Source organism: Struthio camelus, chromosome 3 (assembly GCF_040807025.1).
Source record: "Struthio camelus isolate bStrCam1 chromosome 3, bStrCam1.hap1, whole genome shotgun sequence".
Classification (NCBI taxonomy): domain Eukaryota; kingdom Metazoa; phylum Chordata; class Aves; order Struthioniformes; family Struthionidae; genus Struthio; species Struthio camelus.
Window position 1 is genome coordinate 47,401,007 of NC_090944.1, and position 22,158 is coordinate 47,423,164.

Consider the following 22,158-nt stretch of genomic DNA (forward strand, 5'->3'; position numbering starts at 1 on the left):
TTCTCTTCCCCTTTTTTCCTCCCCTCTTCCATTTTTCTTTCCCTCCCCGAACAGCTTCACGATATGCCTAAATATGCTATAAAGGACAGAGCAGTTGCTCGGGAAGGGCTTTGAGGGGACGGAGGAGCACAGGCTGACCATTCACCAACAGTGCAATCATGCTGGGAGAAATGCAGATGCCACACTTGGATCTCTAAAAGGGAGCCTAGGTCATAACCTATGAGACAATGTTGCGGGTGTGTCCTCGCTCGGCTGCTGCGTCCAGTTTTGGATGCAGCGCTTCAAGGGAGGTGAGGACCAGTTGCAGAGTGTGCCTGGAATAACGAGATTGATCAGACATCTAGAAAATCTGACTATCAAGGCAAGATTTAACAGAGACTGCTTGGCATTAGACAGAAGAACGATCATGGTAACTGTCTTCAAATACCATCTTTGCTGCTGCTGCAAAAAAGAAAGGCAGCATCCCCACGGACAGAAGAAATGTCAGTTCAAGGCGCAGCAATAAAGAAATCAGGTAAGCCAAGAACAGGAGCTTTCTCAGGGTGAAGGTGGTGAGGCCCTGGAGTTGCGTTTGGAAGGGCTGGGGCGTCATGATTGAGGGAGGCCTTTGAGAAAAATCTGTTGGCAATTACAGAATTTTTGCTTTGGGACAAGGGAATAGAGTAGATGGACCGTAAATATCTGTGATTTCTTCTTATGATCCTGCCCAGCGCTTTTAACTGGAAGCCTCACATTCTCTGAAGGCAGGGCCTTTGTAGCAGAGTTGCATCAAGTTGCGTTGGTCTTGTTTTTTGTAGCAGAGAGCCAACTTTTAAGTGAAATAACCCACAAATACAAAAGTTCTGTGTAACCATGCAGGAAACCGTTTGGGTCAAGCGAAAAATAGTGTATTTCACAAAAGGGTCTGTTCCAAGGCAGCATACATTGAATCAGCTTAGCTTTTCAGTTTGGCTAGGGGAAAGCGATTTCATTTTAGTCGCATCTCTCCATCTGTGACATATCTACCAAAATATCAGACTTAACAGGAGCTGGATACTTTAACTGGTAAGTTCAGCCGTAAATGACAAAGCCTGCCTGGCAAGCTCAACTGCACAGCTAGAACAACATTATTCTGGAAACTCTCCAGCTATTTTAAAAGGTCATTAAATGAGAGAAGAGCGTCCACGAAACTGGACTTCATGAAATTGTACTGCAAAAGGTTCATACACATGAGATTAGCTACTTCATTTTAAGGTTTCCAGACAGGTCCCTTGCAGTATTGTGTTGGAGCAAGCCTTTTCCTTAAATTTTAAGTTAGGGCTATTCCCATGTGAGCCCCAAAGCTGCAAAGGTGCAGCAAATTAACATTGCAGCTTTGAGACGGGGGATTTCCCTTGCTAACAGCCGACCGAGTTAATGGAATACATTCTGGTGAATCCCTACGACCTCCAGCACTTGCAATTTTTTTTTTGCAGTTCTCTGTTGCTCTGAAATTTCCATTAAAGAGAAATATAGATGATTTGCCCATTTTTCAGTATATACCATTTTTCAGTATATATTCAGTATATACCAGAGAGATGTTGATTGTGATATGTTAGCAAATACTTTGAGGTACTTTTAAGAATTGTTAGAAGCACAAACAACCCAACTCAGCCCTCAACAGCTGTTGGCAAAAAAACCCAAAAGTCGTCTGAAAAATCCGCAAGCCAGGCTAAATGATAGAGCAGGATCAGAGTCAGTCTTGATGAACAATCATGAAGCCAAATGTCTAAAGAAGCAAAATAATCTGAGAGATACACAAGCTGCTGTATTACAATAAGTGTTTGCCATCTTAGACAAAAAAAAAAATACTCCATCTTGGAAGGACAGAATAACCTCAGTACTTTAATAGATTACATTTGGCTATACTGATTAGATATATGCAAGACATACCAAAAGCTAATGTTACATCTTACTAAGAAAACAATCTGTAAAGATATGCTTTAAAAGCTCCAGGGAATAATTACCTCACTTAAGAATCATATATAGGAGGAGAAATAGCTTTACTTAATAATACTTCCAAAAAAGCAGCGTGCTGTGCATTACAGACCCACACGCACGCATTAATTTTACAATTACTATTTATAATCCTAAACAATAGCCAAGCACTTAAACAGATAAAGTAAAAATCTACTTACAGTTGTAGTGCAATTTATTTAATTTACTTTACTTTGAAAGAGAATAGTGTACTTTTACAGTCTCCTTGTTAATAATCGGGAATCAGCTCTGTCTCTAATCCTCATCAAGACTGTGGTAATAAAAGAATGTGATTTCATCGGCATATCTTGGATTTTAAAACAAAGGGGAATTCTAGCAAAGACAGAGTAATTGATTATTAGTCAAATAACTAGCATAACTGAACTTCAGATAAGTTTAGGAGGATGCTTAAAAACAGCCCATGCACACAAATGGGATTACTGCTGGGTGAAGTGTATGCAATTGGAGCTAGCGGAGCTCTTGTTTCAATTAAAAATTGGCTACAATAACTTGAACCCAGCCCTGCCTCTCTCCCTGCCCTGGCCTGCAGCATGCTCTAGAGAGCAGAAAATCTGAGCGATCCTATAGGCGTCATCAGCCGGTCAAATACTTTAAGAGAAAGGCAAATTTCCAGCATAACTTGCCTTGGAGCCAAGAGCTCCATAAGCAAATTTTGCATGGCCAGATCTTCAAGGAAGTATAGTAATAAGATAAGCAGCTTGCTTTCCACAGATAACATTTTTGAAACGAGAGCAGGAAAAGCGTTTCAGTCGTGCTGCTGCAACGTTCACAAGAAGAAACGCAGCCAGAGCTGCGAAGCTGGCGGCACAGGACGCAGGCAACAAGGCCAAGCCGCTACTGGCCGGCTCCACCAAATCTTTTCTTTATCAGGGCAGCTCATGTCCTGCAAAGCACAGGGCTGAGCAAGGCCTGGCCTCTGTGTTCCTCCCTCAGCAGCAAGCTTGAAGCAAACACGCTAAGTATTATAAGGGTTGGGCGGAGGTGTGCTGGGAACTGGTGATTATAGCACACTGCTGAAAACTCATGGTCTTCCCAGTTCAAGGAGAGAAAAACATTCAAAGGCATAAACCCACAGAAAAAAGACACATTCTACATCTGTCTACATCTGCAGACAGGCAGAGCTCCTAAACACTAGATTCACCTATAAAAGTGGCAATACTGAAACCTCAGAGGGGCAGAAGCAAAAAAAAAAGAAAAAGAAAAAAAAGAAAAAGAAAAAGAAAAAGAAAAAGATAGCTTGTGCCAAGGTTCGGAGAAGATCCGTAGATTCAAAACAGCTCTGATACCTGGGCCAGTAGCTGTATAGTATAGCATTACTTCATTTAAACAGTATGCTAGCCTTAATATTACTAATTTTCCCCATTTTTAATCAATAACAACCTTGCTAATCTACAAAACTTGGTCTTTCCACCTTTAAAAATAAGTGATCTATTCTGCTCCCTGATTTTTCGAAATGAAGCCAAGTTTTCAGGGTTTTGAAAGTGCTCTTTAGGTCACCTAGAGACAGCGTGGGATTACTCCAATGAGGTCATACAGAAGAATCACAAAAAACCCTCAAAAACCGATCAATTGGGTATAATTATGTTATATACATAAAGGTTTTCTACTCTGGAATTGGAGCAGTGTTTCAGAAGTCTGTGCTGTATTTGTATAGACACACACAGACACACAGTATGAATTTGAAGCCTGGCACCTGCTTGCACCTGCACCTTGCTCTTGCCAAACAGATTTTTGCACATATCTAAGTCGCACGCCTGCTGCAGCGGCACCTTCCCCAGCTCACGAGGCCGGAAGCACAGAGCTGCCTGTCCCTGGGGTCACCCTGCACCCTCATCCCTTAGTCGCCTGCCCCCTCCGTCTTCTATAGGCAATCTGCAGCCTGAAGATCATGCCCCCTCCCCCTCCCCCCCATTTTGGACTAAAAACGCACACAAGGAATAGGGGAGAGAGCAAGACGATATTCCTAAGAGAGCAGGAGAGGCCTGAGTCAACTATAAGGAAGCTCCATCTCTTCTTGCTTACACCGTTGCCTAAAAATCACTCCAACCCTAAATAGAGATCCTACCATCCTCTGCAGTCATTTCATAGCTCATCAGCCAACCTGTCTCCAACTACCAGTTTAACTCTTACGGCTGATTCAGCTTTCCATCTCTTCCAAGATCATTTTCCCTTGCACCTTTGCCTCTAAAAGAGGAGTTTACCGTGGAGAAAGTCCTTCACTTCACATGTACCTTGAACGTACCTACCGTTGCTCAGTTGTACAAAGTTTCTGCTTCCAATTGAGTGGGTTAGTGTTTTAAAAAAGACCTTTGGAAAGGCCTGAAATAGTCATCTTTCATGGTACTGAGATAAACTGAACAATCTCTTCCATCATATTAAACTAGAAGACAGATTTATTTTTAGCAATGTCAGGCTTCACTTCAGTGATACCATGAATGTCTGGAAGTAGGTGCTTTATACTGTTGCTGCAGGGTAGATTTTCATCATACCCATCGCTGGTTCCCCTACACAGCCACAAAGCAGGTTTGCTCTACCTAGTCCTAGCAGTGGATATTTTCCCCCACACCCCATTTCTTCACTTGTTTCAATTTCTGCTTCCTCTGCCCCATCACCTTTGGTAACTTCCAACCAGAATAACTACTCGTACACCTATAATAGCATCCGAGATGCCTTGTGCAACAGAACAAGCATCAGGCTTTTGCTACCCATGATTTACATAGTTTACTTAAGGGGAAAGGAAGAGGAGGCGACACTTTAGGAGCCTGAAATCTGGAACAGAAATAAATAACAGTGCTGGCTGCTTTAAAATATATATAACCTGCTCTCCTTCTGTAATCCCATTTCTAAAATTCTTATTTAGTCCCCTCATTAACACTTAGTGTCTGCCATCTCATACATTGCTCACAGCACTAGTAATATAAAATATATAGGAAAAAGCTTTTTAATAAAACTTCTGATAGATTTTCTGTTCTAGAAGAGAGAGACCAATAATTCAATGTATAATCTTTGTGTCACTGCCCCTATTTCTACCACATGAAGTTTTCATTTGTTTGTTCCAGGCCTTAAGACTTTGTAGAGCTGCACTGCATTGCTGGGACCTCTTTTTCATGAAGAATGTACTGTCTGAGCAAACAGCTCTTATTTTGGAAGGAGGGACAGGGAAGGAGGAGCAGGAACAAAGATTCATACCAAAAAGGCAAAGCAACGTCAGCTCTGCCTCCTGGCTGTTTCGTGAATGCTGCCATCCACCAGTAGTACCTCATATTACCAAATCTTCAATAGCGTTTGGAAAGCAAACCAGTTTTCCTTTTCAATCAATTAAAATAACTGATGAATTAATAGGGAAGAGAAGTAAGAGACACTGTTAACCCCTAACAATCAAAAACAAAAAAAAGTCAGCTCTGAAGAAAACCAAAGTTTCCTTTTCTGTTCAAGCCTCTACAGTAAACGGAGTTGATGTTCTCTAGTTCTTTGCTACTCCCTAAGGCACAGCTGCAAGATGCTCGTGTGACCAGAGGTGCCAGTTTCAAATAAACTGCGGCAAAGCAGAGAAGTAAGAGCTTGGAAAGGGTCAGATCAGCTGGTTGAAACCTGTCCTCCCCTTATGAGAAAGCACATGGGAAGGAGCAACTCGCTTTCTCCCACAGATGGGAGCTCTCCCCTCCCTCGCTTTTTTCTGTAGCTTGTACTGAGAAGTGTTTAGTCATAAGACGCACTCATAGTTGGATGATGAAAGTCAGATGATAGCAAGAATGTGTTCTACTTTATATGCCAAGAGACAACTACTAGTTTTCCTTGCAAGCCAAATTTTATAACTCTTATTCTAATGGAAGGAATAAGAGTCGCTTTTGTTCAGCCTTACACAGCATTCGGCGGGAACGTACTGTTTTTACTTCCCACGGTGCAAAAGCAACCTTGCTCTTGCATCAAATTTGCTTTCTGACCAGGCTTTCGTTTCCTCGCAACATATCAAACGCCATACACACCACACACTCATACGGAGCTGCATGCCACAAAAATCTACCTAAGACTGACAAGAACGAGAGCTATCCCCTTCTACAACCAGGGGTTGCAGACATCAAAAAAGCAGATACAGAAAGGCAACGACTGTATGGGGAACGTTGTTGTAGCAAGCATCTATTGGCTACCAGGTGATTTAATTGTGCCTCATCTCAATTAGAACAAAACGGTAGTGAACTGATCTGACTGCACTCTTGCAACCAGTGTTTGGTTATGACTGTCCTCTGAAAATGCTCTCCATCCTCACTCTGAGGGAGAAAGCGTGAACAAGATCACGTTAAGTTTAGTGCTCCCTGCATTCATTTAATATAGCACAAAAGAAAGAAGAATAGCAAAGGATTGACTAAATAGAGCCGGAGAACACTGTGAGCCCTTCTGGATGTGCATTTACAGAACTCGATCAGGTGTTAGTGCCCTTAAATAGTGTGAAACAAAAACCACAGAAGTCTGCTGAGAAAGCTTCGGCTTAGCCTTACAGGTTTCTAACAGGTTTCTGGCTCAACAGGGCGCTCATCCCAAGGCTAAATGTGTATAAAAAAAAAAATCCACTTTTCAAAGGCCAAACTTGATAGATTCAAAATACCAGTGTAGCAGCAAATAAAAAAAATCAAAACAACACAAAAACAAACAAAAAACCCACTACACCACTCTTAAGCAATGGCACGCCCCTACTGGTTCAATTCAAAATTCAAAGCTTACCAGAGAGAGAGTGATCCAGTTTCAGTATTTTGTGGTTTATGCAGTGCTTCAAAGCAGCCCTTAGTGTTCATCACTACTTCATCGCTTCACTTTTATGAAATCAAGAAGGTCTTTTGTAGTTATCAAGCGTCAGAAAGACTTTAAAATAGCTAAACTGTATGAAGTATTTTCTCCTCCCTCATGCTGCCACAAGATGAACCTTAGCATATGCAATTCCTATAGGAACTTAGCTGTCTTAAATCTCAGAAACAATCCCTAAGAGGAAAGAAATCAGGATCAGTATTGTAAACTCTTTCACAGCTATAACTAATCCAGTACTAGTCCTCTTTAAGGAGATCAGCAGCTTTATTGAGACCTTGTGAGGTGCTATAGGCCACGCTAGAGAATTCTCCGCCCGTTCCCCCCACTTGACTTGCTTGTGGCTTTGTGCTTAGTCTGACTTTGCATGGTTCTTTCCTGTGCTGCTTACAGACCAGCAAAAAAAGGTTGCAGCAGACTCAGCAACCTTAGCGTTAGGACTGATGCACTTGCACCCCAGCCCTTCAAAGTGCGTTATTGTACCCAACGTCTGAATGATCATGAAACCAGCAACAAGACGTTTACTTTCATCAAGGTGTTTATTGCATCTCAGAGGGCACACATGCACTGGGGTTTTTTGTTTTTCGAACTGAAATACAAAGAAGAGCCATTTTGAAATTAGCTTTTTATAGAACTTTCCCATTATGGTGTATGTTATCCCCACAGCAAATTCAGATACAACCACTTTTAATGGTACCATACATTGATTAAATAGTTAATTTGAAAGACTTGAGGTGAACATCTTTCCAACCCAATATGCTTTTACAGAGAACTGCCAAGCCACTTGTAACACTGATCAACAGTGACCTCATTTAAGAGTCAAGATCTTAAGCCAAGCCATCAGCAGAAACAGTATGAGAACAAACTAAAAATTAAAGAAACACAGTATGTACAGTAAAGGGCATGGTTCTCTGGATCAGAATTAAATCTAATCACCAATAGTACAAAAGCTACTCAGAGCGCATTTGGGGAAATGGATAAAACACTAGCCTAAGGCATACACAGTAAGCACTAAATTAAGAGATGTACATAGGAACTAAACAGAGATGAATAACACCACTTGTAATGTTTTGACTACAGATATACCAAAGAGTGCTCTCATATTTCAAATCCCTTAATGCCAGCACAACTATGGTCGCTTTTTTCAACTACATGGAGAGAATCTGACCCTTTACTTATTCTCAGTGCATTTAGCGAGAATTGATAAATATGCCAATTTTAAAAGAAAAAACTTAAATAATTAAAATATATTTGAAAATAAAACCAGCAATAAATATGGTATTCTTTCGGATATGATTTTTCATTCATGGTAAATCACTGAAAAGTATGTTATGGAAGTTTACCTTTATATTACTTTAAATTATGTTAACATATACAGTGCCACAAAAATAAAACGTTTTTTTCACGACAATTGAGATTCCTGTGATTGGAAAAAAGTGTATTCCACACAATTTCGTAAGTGTTTTCCTTACTATCTGGTAATATCACACTGTCTTGTAACAGATAAAGGAGAAATTGAGTCCTCGGGAAATTTTAGGCGTCCTCGAGAAGTTATATACATTGAAACCTTCAAAACACACAGACATCGCTCCAAATGGCTCACCAAACAACAGCTGCATAATCTTCCCCCATGGGATAGGTTCAGAAAAGCACTAAAAGGCATCAGAAACATACATCCATTGTTTAAATTGTAAAACACAAATAACCCAAGTACACAAATTTAGAGAGAGTAGGGATAACAGCTAAGGTAGTACACATTCCTAATGTTCACTTTCACAGCTGTGCTACACGTTTCAGGAGTAAGAGAAAGTCTGAATAAGCGCTGGGTTTGGTACTGGTGGCTCACTTTGAAACTCTGAGCATCAATTGGTAGACTCCAAACTCACATTTTTACTATCCAGTCAGAAAAACTGCAGCTGCGAAAACAAGAAAAGCATTATATGAAAATCAGACTACTGATTCAGATAAAACATCTAGAAAAAGTAAGGGAAAGAACCACATATTCTTTTCACGTTAAACCTCAAAGCAGTTATAAATCATTACCAAAGCAGCAGTCTTTCCACAGACAGTTATGATTCCGCTTACCATGAATCCAAGCTGAAAGCAGTGAGTCCCAGCAATGGAAGTGCATCTCCACTCCTGGAAATCTCCACAAAGCCCTAGATACAGTTCGCCCACACTGAGATTTGGAGCAGGGGGAAAAATGGAACCGGGTGGTGTCTACTAAGATCAGCTTGATCCCACCCACTGCTGCTAACTCTAGCGTAGAGGAAGCTTAGAACAAGTCTTACAGGTACAAAGAAAGGGGACTTGCAAAGAAGCTCTTAAGGATACATGACTATTGTCCTCTCCTTAGGTCAAAAGTTGTTCTAGTCTTACTTTTAAATGTCTTTTTTCTGCATTTTTTTTAATTGACTGAAGTGTTCAACCTGACATTTCCATCTAGCCCTCCTCAAGCTCTTCTCCAAACCCTCATAGTAATGTTTCTGCTTTTTCTTGCCCCCTCTCCCCCTTATGTTCTATACTCCTTTTTTGATTCCTCTCAATCGTTTGTTTTTTACTGCTTCCTGCTCTTCCCTGTTGTTCCACCACGGCATTGCTCAGCAGCATCTCATGCCTCAGCATTCAGAAAAGCACTGCCTTGAGAATTGTAAGGTTGGGAGGCCGTGAGACTGGAAGCAGCAAGAGATGCAAGCAACCTTCCCTTGACGCTCAGGATATGTACGTTTTTCTCTTTTAACCTCCCCCTGCTCCATATGCCTATCATACAAAGTCTGTTTCCACATACAGAAGACTGGGTTACTGTTTATGATCTATCACAATTTAAAGAAAACTCTCATAAACAACATACAGTTGCTTGGAACAAGGTGGAACATGGCTTTTCAGTATGGTTTTCCCCCCAGTATTTGTAAGCTACTATGATTCTACTTGCTTCAGTATTAGTTTCAGGGAAAGAAAAAAATCATGAACCCTTGGACTGAGTGGAAACAAGACAAACCTGAAATGATCCAAGATAACTTTTCCGGTCAGTCACTTTAGGCCAAAAAGTAGCCCAAGTCAAGCTTTCAGGTTAAAATAAAATGGTAGATACGTAGATACAGTGTTCTGGTTAAGGTACCACATTAGTAGTGCATGTTTCTATCCATCTCTGAAGCTACAATTCTGTCAGGTATATTTCAATTTTTTTAATCTACTTAACATTTAATCTACCGGACTAATCAATATCTGTGTGCCAGATATGTACTACAGTGCAACATGCTTAGTCAGGCAGTCACAGAATACCTTATTGTTTACAAGAAATCCTTGATGTTAAGATCCGCTAATGGGTCCTTTGTTGGAGGTTTCTTGGGACTCTGAGTGGCAGGAGTTGGGCTTGGAGAAAGCTAACCGACACCAGCCAGGAAGGCAGAAAAAAGAAAGCAGACAAGGATACACAAGCATTAGGAAAGCGTAGCAGGTACACACGTAAGTGCATTGCAAGCACGCAAAGTTATAAGTTGTCCATTAAGTTCAGTGCGTTGCCATTTTGCTCAAGCACTGCTTAGACTCCATTCCTACTGCAGAGTTCACAACGTTTGGCTGATATAATGGACAAGAATTCCGACACCGAGTATTCTAGTTAGTATAGCTTTAGATCACTCTCTACCTGTAAGACAGAAAGGTGTTAGGATCATTAACCCAGAAAGAAGTTAAGCTACGGTTAGATGCTAGATATCAAGGTTAAAAACAAGCAAAGTGCCTGCTGCAGAGTACTTCTGAGAATCCCTGCTACTGGCAATTAAATGCAAGTTGTTCTATATCGGTAATGAGGGGGGGAAAAAAAAGACTGTACTGCAGACTTGACTACATTACACTTCATTCCATCTTGTTTAGGTACCAAAAAAAAAAAACCACAAAAAACCCCAAATACTCAGTAGAAAATGACCATTTTTCAAGTTCCATGCAACCCCTTCCACTCCGGAGCCAAGTACGTTTCCCCTTTCCTGTCCTTATCCTCACCTTACTCAGAGCACTAGAGATCTCATGCTCATTTAGGTATGGAATATGTAGCCCTGGCACTCCTTCCCCCGGAAAAAAAATTGTTTGTGTCTTCCGTAATACTGTTCCTGATACTCTCTGAAATGAAGAGCCCATTTAAAGTGTGAGGAAAAGTAAAGCCAAGTAGCTAAGTATGAAATGCAGCGCTCTAACATCTACAACCCAACTCCTCACTTAAAAGTTTCAAGTCTTTGCCATTTCTACAAAGCAAACCCAAAGATACTTAAATGGGAACATGTTTCCTTACTTAAGGAGTATAGTTTGCTACAGTTTGGTCATCTGACTTAACGCTTGCAAAAACGGGAGACAGATTGGTTTTGAGTGTTACAAAATAGATTTAAGAGCCATAGCACCAGTTTGTGTCTCCCATTATTTCAGAGTCAGGAAGGACTCCTGACTTGCCCAGAAGCAGGATACTATAGGCAAGCATTCCCTGCCCCTCCCTGCAGAGGCATTTCCTATGCCTCTCCTGCTCAGAGCTATTATGAACTAATAAGCTGATTTCCTGGTTATTACCTTATTGTGGATGACCAGGGCAATCAAATAGTTAGCTACAGTCCGCTCTTAAAGATTAGCCTAAATTGCCCTTTTTTTTGGTTAAATCCATCCACTTAGTGCAATTGTGCTACACAATTCTTGCTAGGTTGAGTATTTGAAGCAGGAATGCTCAGATGCTACCTGAAGTCTGCTGTGACTGTATTGCTCAATGCAGCAAGATGGTAGGTAGATAGCCATGCTGAGCTGCATGATGTGGACCAGACGGTAGACAGACAGTTGTCTAAGTGGCATAAGCAATGTGCTAATACTACAGAAGTTTATCACTTTGTCTTGGTAGCTGGAGACCACTCTGCATCCTTTACCATTTTCTACTTCTTGAATGGCAATGATCTTTTCAGACCAATTTGTACTGCTCTTTGAAGCATCGCTACATGCAAACGTGCAGTAGTATCTGGACAACAGCCAGAGCTAACTTCTATGTATGCTGCTCAAGCATAAAATAGGATAGACTTAGAATTGCTGCTAAGCAAATACTTCCTCATTTAATGAACAGGGAACTCACTGTATATAGCAACTACTAGAGGATTCCTACGCCCGGAAATTTACGCTGGAGATTCTACATCTGCCAAACAACGTAAAGATCCTGCCCTGAGTTTTTAATTAGTATGCTCGTTCTTTAAAAATAGGCTTGCCTTAGCAAATCTGCCACTTTAAGTAGCCAAAATTGTGTCTCCTTTGGGTCTACACGTGTGATTGTCACAAAGTCAGACTAAGTGAATGTGCTTTAAATACTTGAAAAATAAAGCTGTGCCATCTATCTACTGCTTACAGGAAAATATAGAGATTGAAGATTAAGATAACATGTATTTGCCTTTCTCCACATTAGAGTAAGCTAGAAGAAACAAATCCCACGTGGTAGTATTTCAAATGGCACACTACAGTGAAGTGTGTGCATCCTGAACACTTCAATATTACATACATTATAGTAATTCATACTTGAATGCAGTTATTTTGAAATAAAGCCAGCAAGCTACTAGCCTAAGGTGTCTAAACCTGCATTTACTGAGAAATAGCTGTCATCCAAGAACTTGAGATCTTAGCTCGTTTGTAAGCAGAAGGTGGGTTTTCCAGAGAATCATCTTAGTGGGCTGGGAGGGGAGATGCAGAGCGCAGCTCTAGTAAATGCTGACAGGCTCTGGACAGAACAGGAATGCCAATCAGCTCTGCTTTGAGCTTTCCACAAATCCTCTCCAAAACCATATCTTAGAAGAAGGTACATGTGGGAGACTTTTCACACTTACTCTTTCCCGGGTCTCATATAAGGCAATTGGAAAAAATTCAAGGTGGTTGATGTGACCTGCTAGAGGCCAGGCAGAGCCGAGAATGTCACTAAAATGCAGTAGAGTTCTCACTGAGCTTGTCACCAAAATCAAAAGCACTTCAACATACTGGCTTTTCACTTGACTGAGATTTTCCTTGGTCGCAGCTGCTAGCGTAAGAAATCTCACTTGCAGATCTACAGCTAGAATCAAACTGGAGATATTGAATACAAAAGCCACTTTCTAGAAACACAGCTCAGTAAAACATGCATCTAACGGTAAAACTCTTACCTGTACACCAGGGCCTGTGGCAGCTCCAAATGGCGGCCTCATCATAGGCTGCCCGTACATAACTGGCTGCTGGGGCATCATGGGTACACCTGCTCCTGCTGAGGGCTGCAAATTAAAAACAAGATGAGTAGGTTTCTGGATAAAGAAGAGAGAGGAGCGTAAGAAAGATAACTCACCATCCCAAATGCTGCTCCTGGCTGTGCAACAGGGGGAGTACCTCCTGTGGCAGCAACAGCACTTGCTGGAGGCACAGTTCCTGTCTAAACAAAATGCAAGAATTTCTATAACACCAGCTATTTGGAAACCACAAGGTGTCTCTAACAGTCTCAGAGCTGTTCTAGAAAGTAGCACTGTTAGGTAGTATGCAGTACCTAACCTCAAAACCACAATGCTTCTCCAGAATGAGACAGCTGAATGACTGTTTGGACTAACGCTTAGTTTATTTTGTCATAAGAAAGCTAGGAGTCCATTTGCAGAATACAACTCAAAATGAAACCAAAATAATTTCTTCCTCGTTTTATACAGCAGTTTAACAACGCCTACTGACTTTATAACTGATAGCCAACATGCCATTGCACTTATAGCACTGTATTTTACTAAGAGCTATAGAGTTATGCCTAGCTTAAGCAGAGTAAAGTTAATTAAGGGAAACTATTGCTATAGTAATTAGTTTCCTATAGAAAAAAATTAGTATTTTTATGCAGTCACGTTCATTTAACTATACCTTGTTCACACATTTAAGCCACAGTTACAACCATCACGGTGCTTTAGTCAAAGAGAGTTAAGCTAATTTTAACTTCTTACACGATAGATTTTCATTCAAGTAACGTACAACGGAGGAAGAATGATCTCTCACTAAGAGGCAGGAAGAGAGAACTGTTAGTTTAGTAGTCTGACCGGACATACAGCACACAAAAATGGAGTGTCTTTGAACATGGCCTCCACGAACTCCTTACCTAGAAGGACTTACACATCATGCCCTTTGGGTCCCTTGTCTGTCATTTCCCATGCCCAGTCTCTTCTCTGCCTTGAAAGCACTGAAGTCTCTCCCTTTCACAGAAGTATATTCAATGCAAACAGTATTTAAACTCTTACTAACAGCTCTAAACAGAGGCAGGAAGCACTCAAGAAAATAATCCTACTACCATTTGGAAATCCTTAAAAAAAAACCCTCATTGCTGCTATCGTGTGTCCTAAATAAGAATACTGGCACAATTTCCCAAGCTATTACAGAAGTGGTAAGGTTTTGCCTGAGCCTTACACTCCTTACTGTCTACCTGCAGTCGGTTATATCTCATCCATGTTTAGAGAATAGTTATATTTCTCAGTTCAAAGGAGAGTGTGCCTCTGGAGATACGCAGTAACGACTCACTACAGAGCCCGTTTCTGTGAATGCTGCATTTAGCACCCTTGTTTGGTCCTTGCTTCCAGACTAAAATAGGCCAGTTTCTTTGCGTTCATGAAACTAGTCAAGATAGCCTGTTTCAGATTTACTGGGAAGCATGCACCCTACAGATGCTGACCAATTTTTATGAACCTTTTTACCAGTCAAAGCTTAACGGGTAGCATTTTGATTTGTCCCCATATTAAAACTAACATTTGGGCACTCGGGTATGGAAAGCAAGAAACGGAGATACCTGAGTTAGCGACACCAGACGAGCATCCTAAACTGATCTGACTGCAGCCAAAGGAACAAGTCTTAGTTCCAAATTCAGGTAGGCAGACACCAAGAAAACGGCCCCATGAGCTGACCCTGCTTTTGCTTCAAGGCACTAGGGTCACTTGAGGAGACGGGATCTTATGAAATTCTGCTCTGCTTTTAATCCAGAAGGCGAGAAGGGTCATGAGGAAGGGAAGAAGTGACCAAAGTGGCTCAAATTCAGATTTCAGCAGTGATGTGAAGAAATGCTTTCATTGCAGTCTCCCTATTTGTTTTTTCCTGTGGCTCTACTGTTGTCTGGTCTCAAAAAGCCCTAAGTGCGTGGGTTTAGAAGAAGAGCATAGCACCCATGTTTCATGCTATCTCCACATCCAGCTTTCCAGAAAGGCTAGTTACCCAGATGGTAAAATTGCTACCAGAGCGAATCAGTGTTACAGAACTTAGAAAGTCCTTGTAGTACAAGTCATCAGATCCTTCACATCCGAGCAGAGCAAAGATATTTTGAAGCCATTGTTTTCAAACTTACAGCACAGAAATGGTTAATTACTATGTACTGTCACATTCAATAGGTTGCCTGAGAGTGCTGCTGGACAGACATCTGAAAACAGCCATACTGGATAGTTTGTAGCTAGTTTTAAGCCAGCTGTAGTAACTACAATGCAGGTGAGGTGCTGTTAGTATCTTCATGTTTAGTACGTAAGTATAACAAGAGATCAAAAATTCACTTACATAGTACAGTATTGCCCAACCTTTCTATTAAGAAAAAAAGTTGAGATTACAACTAATACATTCAATAAAGTACCAAGTTCAGTGAATTTGTGTATCTACCACAAGATTAATAAATAAGCTGGACCAAGTTCTATTCATGTTCAGTTGTAGCAGGGAACTGAACTGGTCTGCTCCTTCTTGACAGTCTCCCTTCTCCCCCATCTGCCACCTCCCCCAGCTTGTATTTATTTTTCAAACAAAGGCTGTTCAAGGATCTTGCTACTTTTATGAGGTATGAGCTTTCTTCATACTACTATTGCAACTTACTTATGATCAGCTTTTTCTTGCACCAAATTTAGATTTTAAACTCAAATTAACCCCCTTCTTTCCTCTTAATCAGGGCCTTCTGATGTACTTTATAGGGTCATCTCCCAAAAGACTGTTTTGCCGGGCCAAACAAACAACGCTTTTCTAATATAAAATCCAGTCATCTTACTAGTCCTAATACTGTGTGCTCTTTCAATCTACTGTGTTCAGGAAAGGTTGAATGAGGAACAAGCCTGAGAAAAACTGTTTTCTCTCATCCCAGTACTTTGGCTTCATGTAACTATCTTTTTTTTTTTTTTTTTTTTGGACAGTCTGCCTGGACCTGATCAAGACCTATAGTGCTAGCCATGGACTTTTCTTTCTTAATATCCACTGATACTAAGTGCACATGTAGAGTCAAACCTTGGTATGTAGGCTACTGCATTTTCATTGACCTGAACTCAAGTGATTTAGTTATGCCAGCTGTAGATCTGGTCTGAAAAATTTGACTTGAAACAATCACATTATTTAAACAAAAGCAAAATTTAGCAGAAATGGAAACAGCAGCAACTACGCGTATGCTTGCATAGTCTCAGAAAACAGTGAGGTTTCAATACCGATCTGGATGAACTACCTACCAACGGACCACTTGGGACACCACCCGTTGACCACGTTGCAGGTGCTACTTTTGGCTGCCAGTTGGCTCCTCCTGTTAATTTTTTCTCTCCAGCATTCCACTGAAGGTCTCCCCTAATAGAGAGCATCAGAGATGGAGCTATGCTTTACACGTCTTCACAGTGAAAAGGAAAATCAATTGCAGTGCACATTAAGCCTGCAGGTACATTAGTTTATGGTATATATAGTTTAAGTTATTAATAGAAGGACAGACTTTTAGTACCACTCAGTTTCAAGGGTTGTTAGCTGTAGACGCCACTACACTCTACACTGAAGCCTGTTACATGGTTATGGCCTTTGCGGTGAGAATTAAGGAGAAAGTTTGCTCAGCATCGACTGAAGGTAATATATTATTGCATATACCCTTGCAAAGTAGGAAGAAGGACTGCTACTGCCTATTCTACTGGGACCAGGCTGCTGTAGAGCTGCCTGCTAGAAGTCTTTGAACGCACACTTCACTGCTGGAAATCTTGTTCAGATAGCTGAAGGAGGAAAGCGTTCAGTTCTGAAAAAAGTTCACACACATGAGAGAAACATCATTCACAGAATAAAAAGGGTGTTTCCAAACCAAGTTTTGCTAGAGGCTGCTCTGTCATGAATAAGCTACAACATTTGAACAAAGGAGACTGAAGAAAGGTAAGTTTTGGAGATAAACTTCACAACGTGTTTACACATATCCCTCCTATCACCTCCACAGATGCACAACACATTTTGAAGTGCACACATCATAAGCAGGTCTTGTACACAGAGGAGGATTCAGTGCTGATGTGAGCAATCAGATTAAGAAGATACATTCAAAAAGAAATATAATGCTGTAAATATTAGAAGAATTTGTTTTTACTGCTAGGAACGAACTTTTCTATTTTAGAAGTGTTCCAATATCTACATGAAAAGTACATAAAAAGCCATAAAAAGATAAACTGAATTATTACCATTAGACTATAGTTAACTGAGGAGAGCTATGCAGTATCGTCTGGACTATTATTTCATTTTATGTTGTCTGGGAACCAACCTTCCGAAATGACAGCAGTGATTTACAGAAATGTAAGACTCAGATTAAAGCTGGCAAGTTTAAAAGTTGTGTCAGGAAGAACTCACCTTCATTATTCAGTGAACCTGTACAAAAATAACAACTAGAACACTTTTTTCAGAGTTTTTCTGAATTTTTTTTTTTCTGCCTCCAAAGAAAAGAGTGCACTGGCACATGTCCAATTCACTGATTCTTAAAAGCACTGAAGGATATATAAAATGATAAAGCAGAGCTGAAAATCTTTTTTAAAAAATAAAAAAATCCAAAAAACAAACAAGAAAGTTACACTTACTTTTTTGAAGTGGTACCAGAAATTCCAAGATCTGAAAAATAAAAAAAAAAAAAAAAGAAGAAGAAAATAGGGGAAAATTAGTCATGTTTTGTAAATTAAAGCATGTAAAAGTAATAGCTCATATTTCATTGCTTATATATAACAGTAAAATAAATTTTTCACCATCTTTATTTAGATAGCACCAAGGCATTGGCCACACCTATGCCTTCTTTAGGATAAAATTTTCAGGAACCTAGTGGCCGTCTCATTTTGAAAATCAAGGTGACAGTACCTTCAGATCTGCAAAACGCTGTTATTTAAGAGCATCAATAACTACTCATCCCAAGTGACAACACTAGTTTTTTGTTCCTCCTTATGCATGCTGAAATTATGCATGCTGAAATTAAAAGTTACTTTAAGCATAGAGATAAATCTGAAAGTTACCTTAAAGTTCTGCACTGTTCCATGTGATCTATAATGCACAGACATTCTTAAGTAGTTTCGTGAATTACTCTCTGGAAGAAGTTTTAAGCTAAGTTTTAAAGAATACTCTTATGCAATCAGCATAAATACTGCAAGCCAAGAATTGCTAAGTTTCACTATTTTTTTCACCCCTAAATTGGATATACCAAACGTCTCGCAGAAGAGGTTTCAAGTGATTAGGCATGAGAGTTCTGTTTTACTTCTACACAAGGTAGTTTCTCCCCAAAGCTAACAGAAGAGTACGCATCTTAAAATCAGTTATACATTTGCTGTGGTTTATTTATTCATAGTAACACACAGAGCATTCTGCTTACACAGCCTTCCAAAGTAAACTTTAATATTATTATATCTTAGCCTAGGTAGGCCTACATGAATGTTAGGTTTGTATGGGGGCTGGTGCTACTGATCTCTAGTTACAAAGGCTCTAGCACTCTTTCTGCTATAGGCAAGAGACTTTTTTGTTTAGCATTTCAAGAACAATTTTTGGCAAGGTCACTATCCAAGGGAAGATCTGTTTCTTGGCTATTGTGTACAACTCATCCCATTGCTACTATATTCTCACCAAGCAAAAAGTCAGTTATCGGTCTCCACTAGCTATATTCCTGTTCAATGTTAAATTCTACTCTGCTACCAGATGCTTTGGACAATTTTTACCATACCATCCTTTTATCACACGGGGCAGATCCATTAGTGAATCTGACTGGCTCCTGAAAGTACGTGCCATATTCATTTGTTAAGTCATACTTACCGAACGGATCCCATTAGCTTTCTCAGATTCTGGCACAAAGGACAAGTCAGGACCCTAGAACACAGGCTATCTGAATCGGGCTTTATTCCTGCCTAAAGCCTCCGTGATCTCCACAGGGAAATAGTAACAAGAAAGCTAAAACACAAGCCGGACAAGTATTTGGCCCCACAAACAAATAACGTAGTTGTACGCTATGCCACTTAAAAAAAAAAAACAAAAAACTTGTCACTTACTGCCTACTAAGTTTGCAAGAGATGAATCAAGATCACTTCCAAGGCCTCTGCTTGCTGCCGAAGGGGTGACTGTTGGTGTGGCCGAAGGTACTATAGACTGACCAGAAGGAACCATTGTCGGCATAAGGAGATCACCTAAGCCATCAAACACTGGAAGTGAAAGAAGAAGTGGTTTAGAATAGCAAATGTGGTAAAGAAAAGCACTGCCGGCCACTTTGCTGTTGAACTAACAAATATAGCACAACCAACCACAACACAAGTCTTGCCAAAACACAGCTTGACGTTCAAAGTTATGCCAACAAGGGCATGCATGTCATTTTACTAGACAATGAATGTACAGTAATCCTGAAAGAACTATATCAATGAGAACTAATATGACAGGGCATGCCTAAAAGCAGTAGCAGTTTAATTGGAGAGTCCAAGCTACACAGATAAAGCACTATTTCCACATGTCACTATTTTTCTTAAAGCCATCCTTCCAGAGATGTCAGACGCACACATTTGTCAGGAGATATTCATTTAAAGGCTTTTAAAATGAACATCTTGCAGCAAATACCAGTCAGAATTATGTGGCAAAAACAGTCTTACACATTGACAGCTTATGGCAACAGGACTGGAACAGTTTGAAGATGTTACTATTCAGTCGCAAGCAGCAGGAAGTTGGGAAGCCTACTAACATCTTATGAGATCAAAAGCAACTAGAACCATCCACACTGACCGATCTGGTCTCTTTAGTCCAGTCATCTATCTCAAAAGTTCACTGTTTAGATTACTTGAAGTCAAGTTGTCTGGTACATCTCATTCCAGCATTCTACATTCTGATCTGTATTTGAGGTACATGCTAAAGTTAGGTCAACAGGAAAAGGTGACATGTGCACTGGCAAGCAACCAAATATCCAAACAGTAGTACTACTTTGACTTTGTTTGGTTAGGGTTTTTTTTTTTTTCCCCCTTGTACAGTTGCAGAACTCACCAATTTTAAGTTTGTAGCAAGGACCCAGCATGGAAAATATAGAATGGAAGAGATACAAACAAAATGATAGCAGTGATGAAAGTTTAAGCTTATAGACAGGCAAAGAACACTACCTCAGCTTCAGTTTTGCGTACCTTCAGGTGCCATGCAAGCTTAAGAACAGCTTCAGCAGCAGCAGCAAGAAGACTTAGCTACATACTGGATTTACAGAACAGTATTTTCTGTGAGTAATTCCTAGTTCACGCAGTCAAGCACATGCAAGGATGATATCCACGCTAGCTCAGTTTCTACTGACGTAGTAGAATAAAAAACGGGTACAGATAGCTCTTGGGCATACACCAGCCTAAACACAACCCTGAGTTTTTCCAACAGAGAAGAAATAGGGAAATCACTTATCTCTTGTATTCAAAGTCTAAACGTGATGTCATTAACTCATCTAATGCATAAGACATACTAGAAAATTCACGCGAAAAAACATTTGGCTCACCTGATGCATCAAATGAACTTCCAGTTGCTGGAGCTGTTGTTCCAAAAGCTGCATCAAAGTTGGGCTGTAGTAAGTTGGTTTGAGCTGGAGTGACTGGGGATGGTGATGGAGAGGGAGCAATAAAGGAACCTCCGAAGCCTTAAAAAAGTCACGTGAGAGAGGTGTGGACATTAAAGTCGAGTCTTGATGGGTTGTGTTCAAGTGTATGTGTGTGTATGTAAGTCTATACATACATGCACACACACACAAACATATATATGTGTGTGTGTGTGTATATATACACACATAAATATATATTGCAACATGATAGAGAAACTGCTTGCTAGACCATTTTAAACAGCTCAGTGCTGTAATACGCTTTAAAAACCAAGCGTCCTTGGTGTGCCAAGGATACATGTTTATTATCTAGACATCTGCAGTTCTCTGCAGAGGCAGACCAATGGTTGAAAGCACAATTCTTCTAGTACTGCACGCTATAGTTTCAGTAGAGTAAGCTCACATGTAGAAAACAACAACAACAACAACAACAATTAGTTCAGAACAAAGGGAAATAGAAGACTAGCTTGAAAAAGCATATGATGACAGTTTTATGGATGCAACTAATTAGGAATTCCAATTAAGAAGTTTAGTTTAGCCTCTCTCACCATCTTAACACGCCCTGGTCCTCCAGGTCGAGATATCATCAAGCACCCGTTGCCTACCCTCCATTCCAAAGCAGGACTGAGGATATATACATGTATAAACAATATCTAATAATAGCGATCCTCCAACCTACATGCAATTCATTTCTATCCTATTCTTAAAATCCCTCCCCTCACCCACTATAAAACTTGATCTCCCTTGCAAATTAACCTTGTCATTTGTATTATCCATAGACTCTGGAAACTGTTTAAATTGGAAACTCTGTAAAGACTCCATCAAAAAGAAATCAGACATACGACACCTTCTCAGTTCTCCTTAGCCTACAAACCAGTCCTCTTGTTCAATCTCTTCCTGACAGTGATGCCCAAGACCACTACACACACACTTTCAGTGCCTCAGCCTTGCTTTTTCCCAGCTGGTCTACTCCTCTTGCACTACAAGGCTGAGATCTGAGGCCGCTACACCAACTGAAACCACACAAATACAGCAGGAAGATCACTTTGCACATCTTGCAGGCTGTAACTTTTTTTCCTCTTTATTAGAAAGTTTATTTTGCCACAGCTGACTGAAAATGAGACTTTGCTAAGCCAGCATTCTACCCATGACTTAAGATTCTTTGTGGAGAACTTGTTGCCTTAGCAGTCTACTGTCCTTATTTATTACAGCTAACTATCTCCGCCTAACCGCAGAAGCTTGCACTTTGCCCTGTTTGAAATTCCTACTTTAGACCATTTTCTCTGACTGGTAGAAACACTTTAAGTTCTAGTCCTACCCGACATTAATACAATTCCTTTCATGTGGGGGTCATCTGAAAATTGAAGCACGCTGCTCAATCATAATGTTGAAATAAAGTACCAAATATAATACACCCATTTGGAAGAGATTATCTAATTACATTAAACCCTTATCACCACTTTATCTCTTTAGTGAGATGGTTTGTGCCACTCATGTTTAAGCAGTCAACTAATTCCTGTCTTCCTTTC

General features: G+C 40.3%; 1 protein-coding gene across 2 annotated transcripts in view; it reads right to left on the reverse strand.

Annotated features, from left to right (window-relative positions):
• Nucleotides 1–7,333: 7,333 nt before the first annotated feature.
• Nucleotides 7,334–22,158, reverse strand: part of SNAP91 (synaptosome associated protein 91) — a 72,546-nt gene continuing 57,721 nt past the window's right edge. The window contains exons 22-29 of one of the 2 annotated variants that reach the window (XM_068937666.1): nucleotides 20,534–20,671; nucleotides 19,074–19,223; nucleotides 17,631–17,661; nucleotides 16,272–16,383; nucleotides 13,136–13,219; nucleotides 12,960–13,064; nucleotides 10,096–10,196; nucleotides 7,334–8,729 (exon numbers count right to left, since the gene is read on the reverse strand). In XM_068937666.1, the coding sequence (XP_068793767.1) occupies nucleotides 10,104–10,196; nucleotides 12,960–13,064; nucleotides 13,136–13,219; nucleotides 16,272–16,383; nucleotides 17,631–17,661; nucleotides 19,074–19,223; nucleotides 20,534–20,671 (713 nt within the window). In that variant the 3' untranslated portion in view covers nucleotides 7,334–8,729; nucleotides 10,096–10,103. The remainder of the gene's footprint in view (nucleotides 8,730–10,095; nucleotides 10,197–12,959; nucleotides 13,065–13,135; nucleotides 13,220–16,271; nucleotides 16,384–17,630; nucleotides 17,662–19,073; nucleotides 19,224–20,533; nucleotides 20,672–22,158) is intronic. The other variant, XM_068937667.1, reaches the window with a different exon arrangement.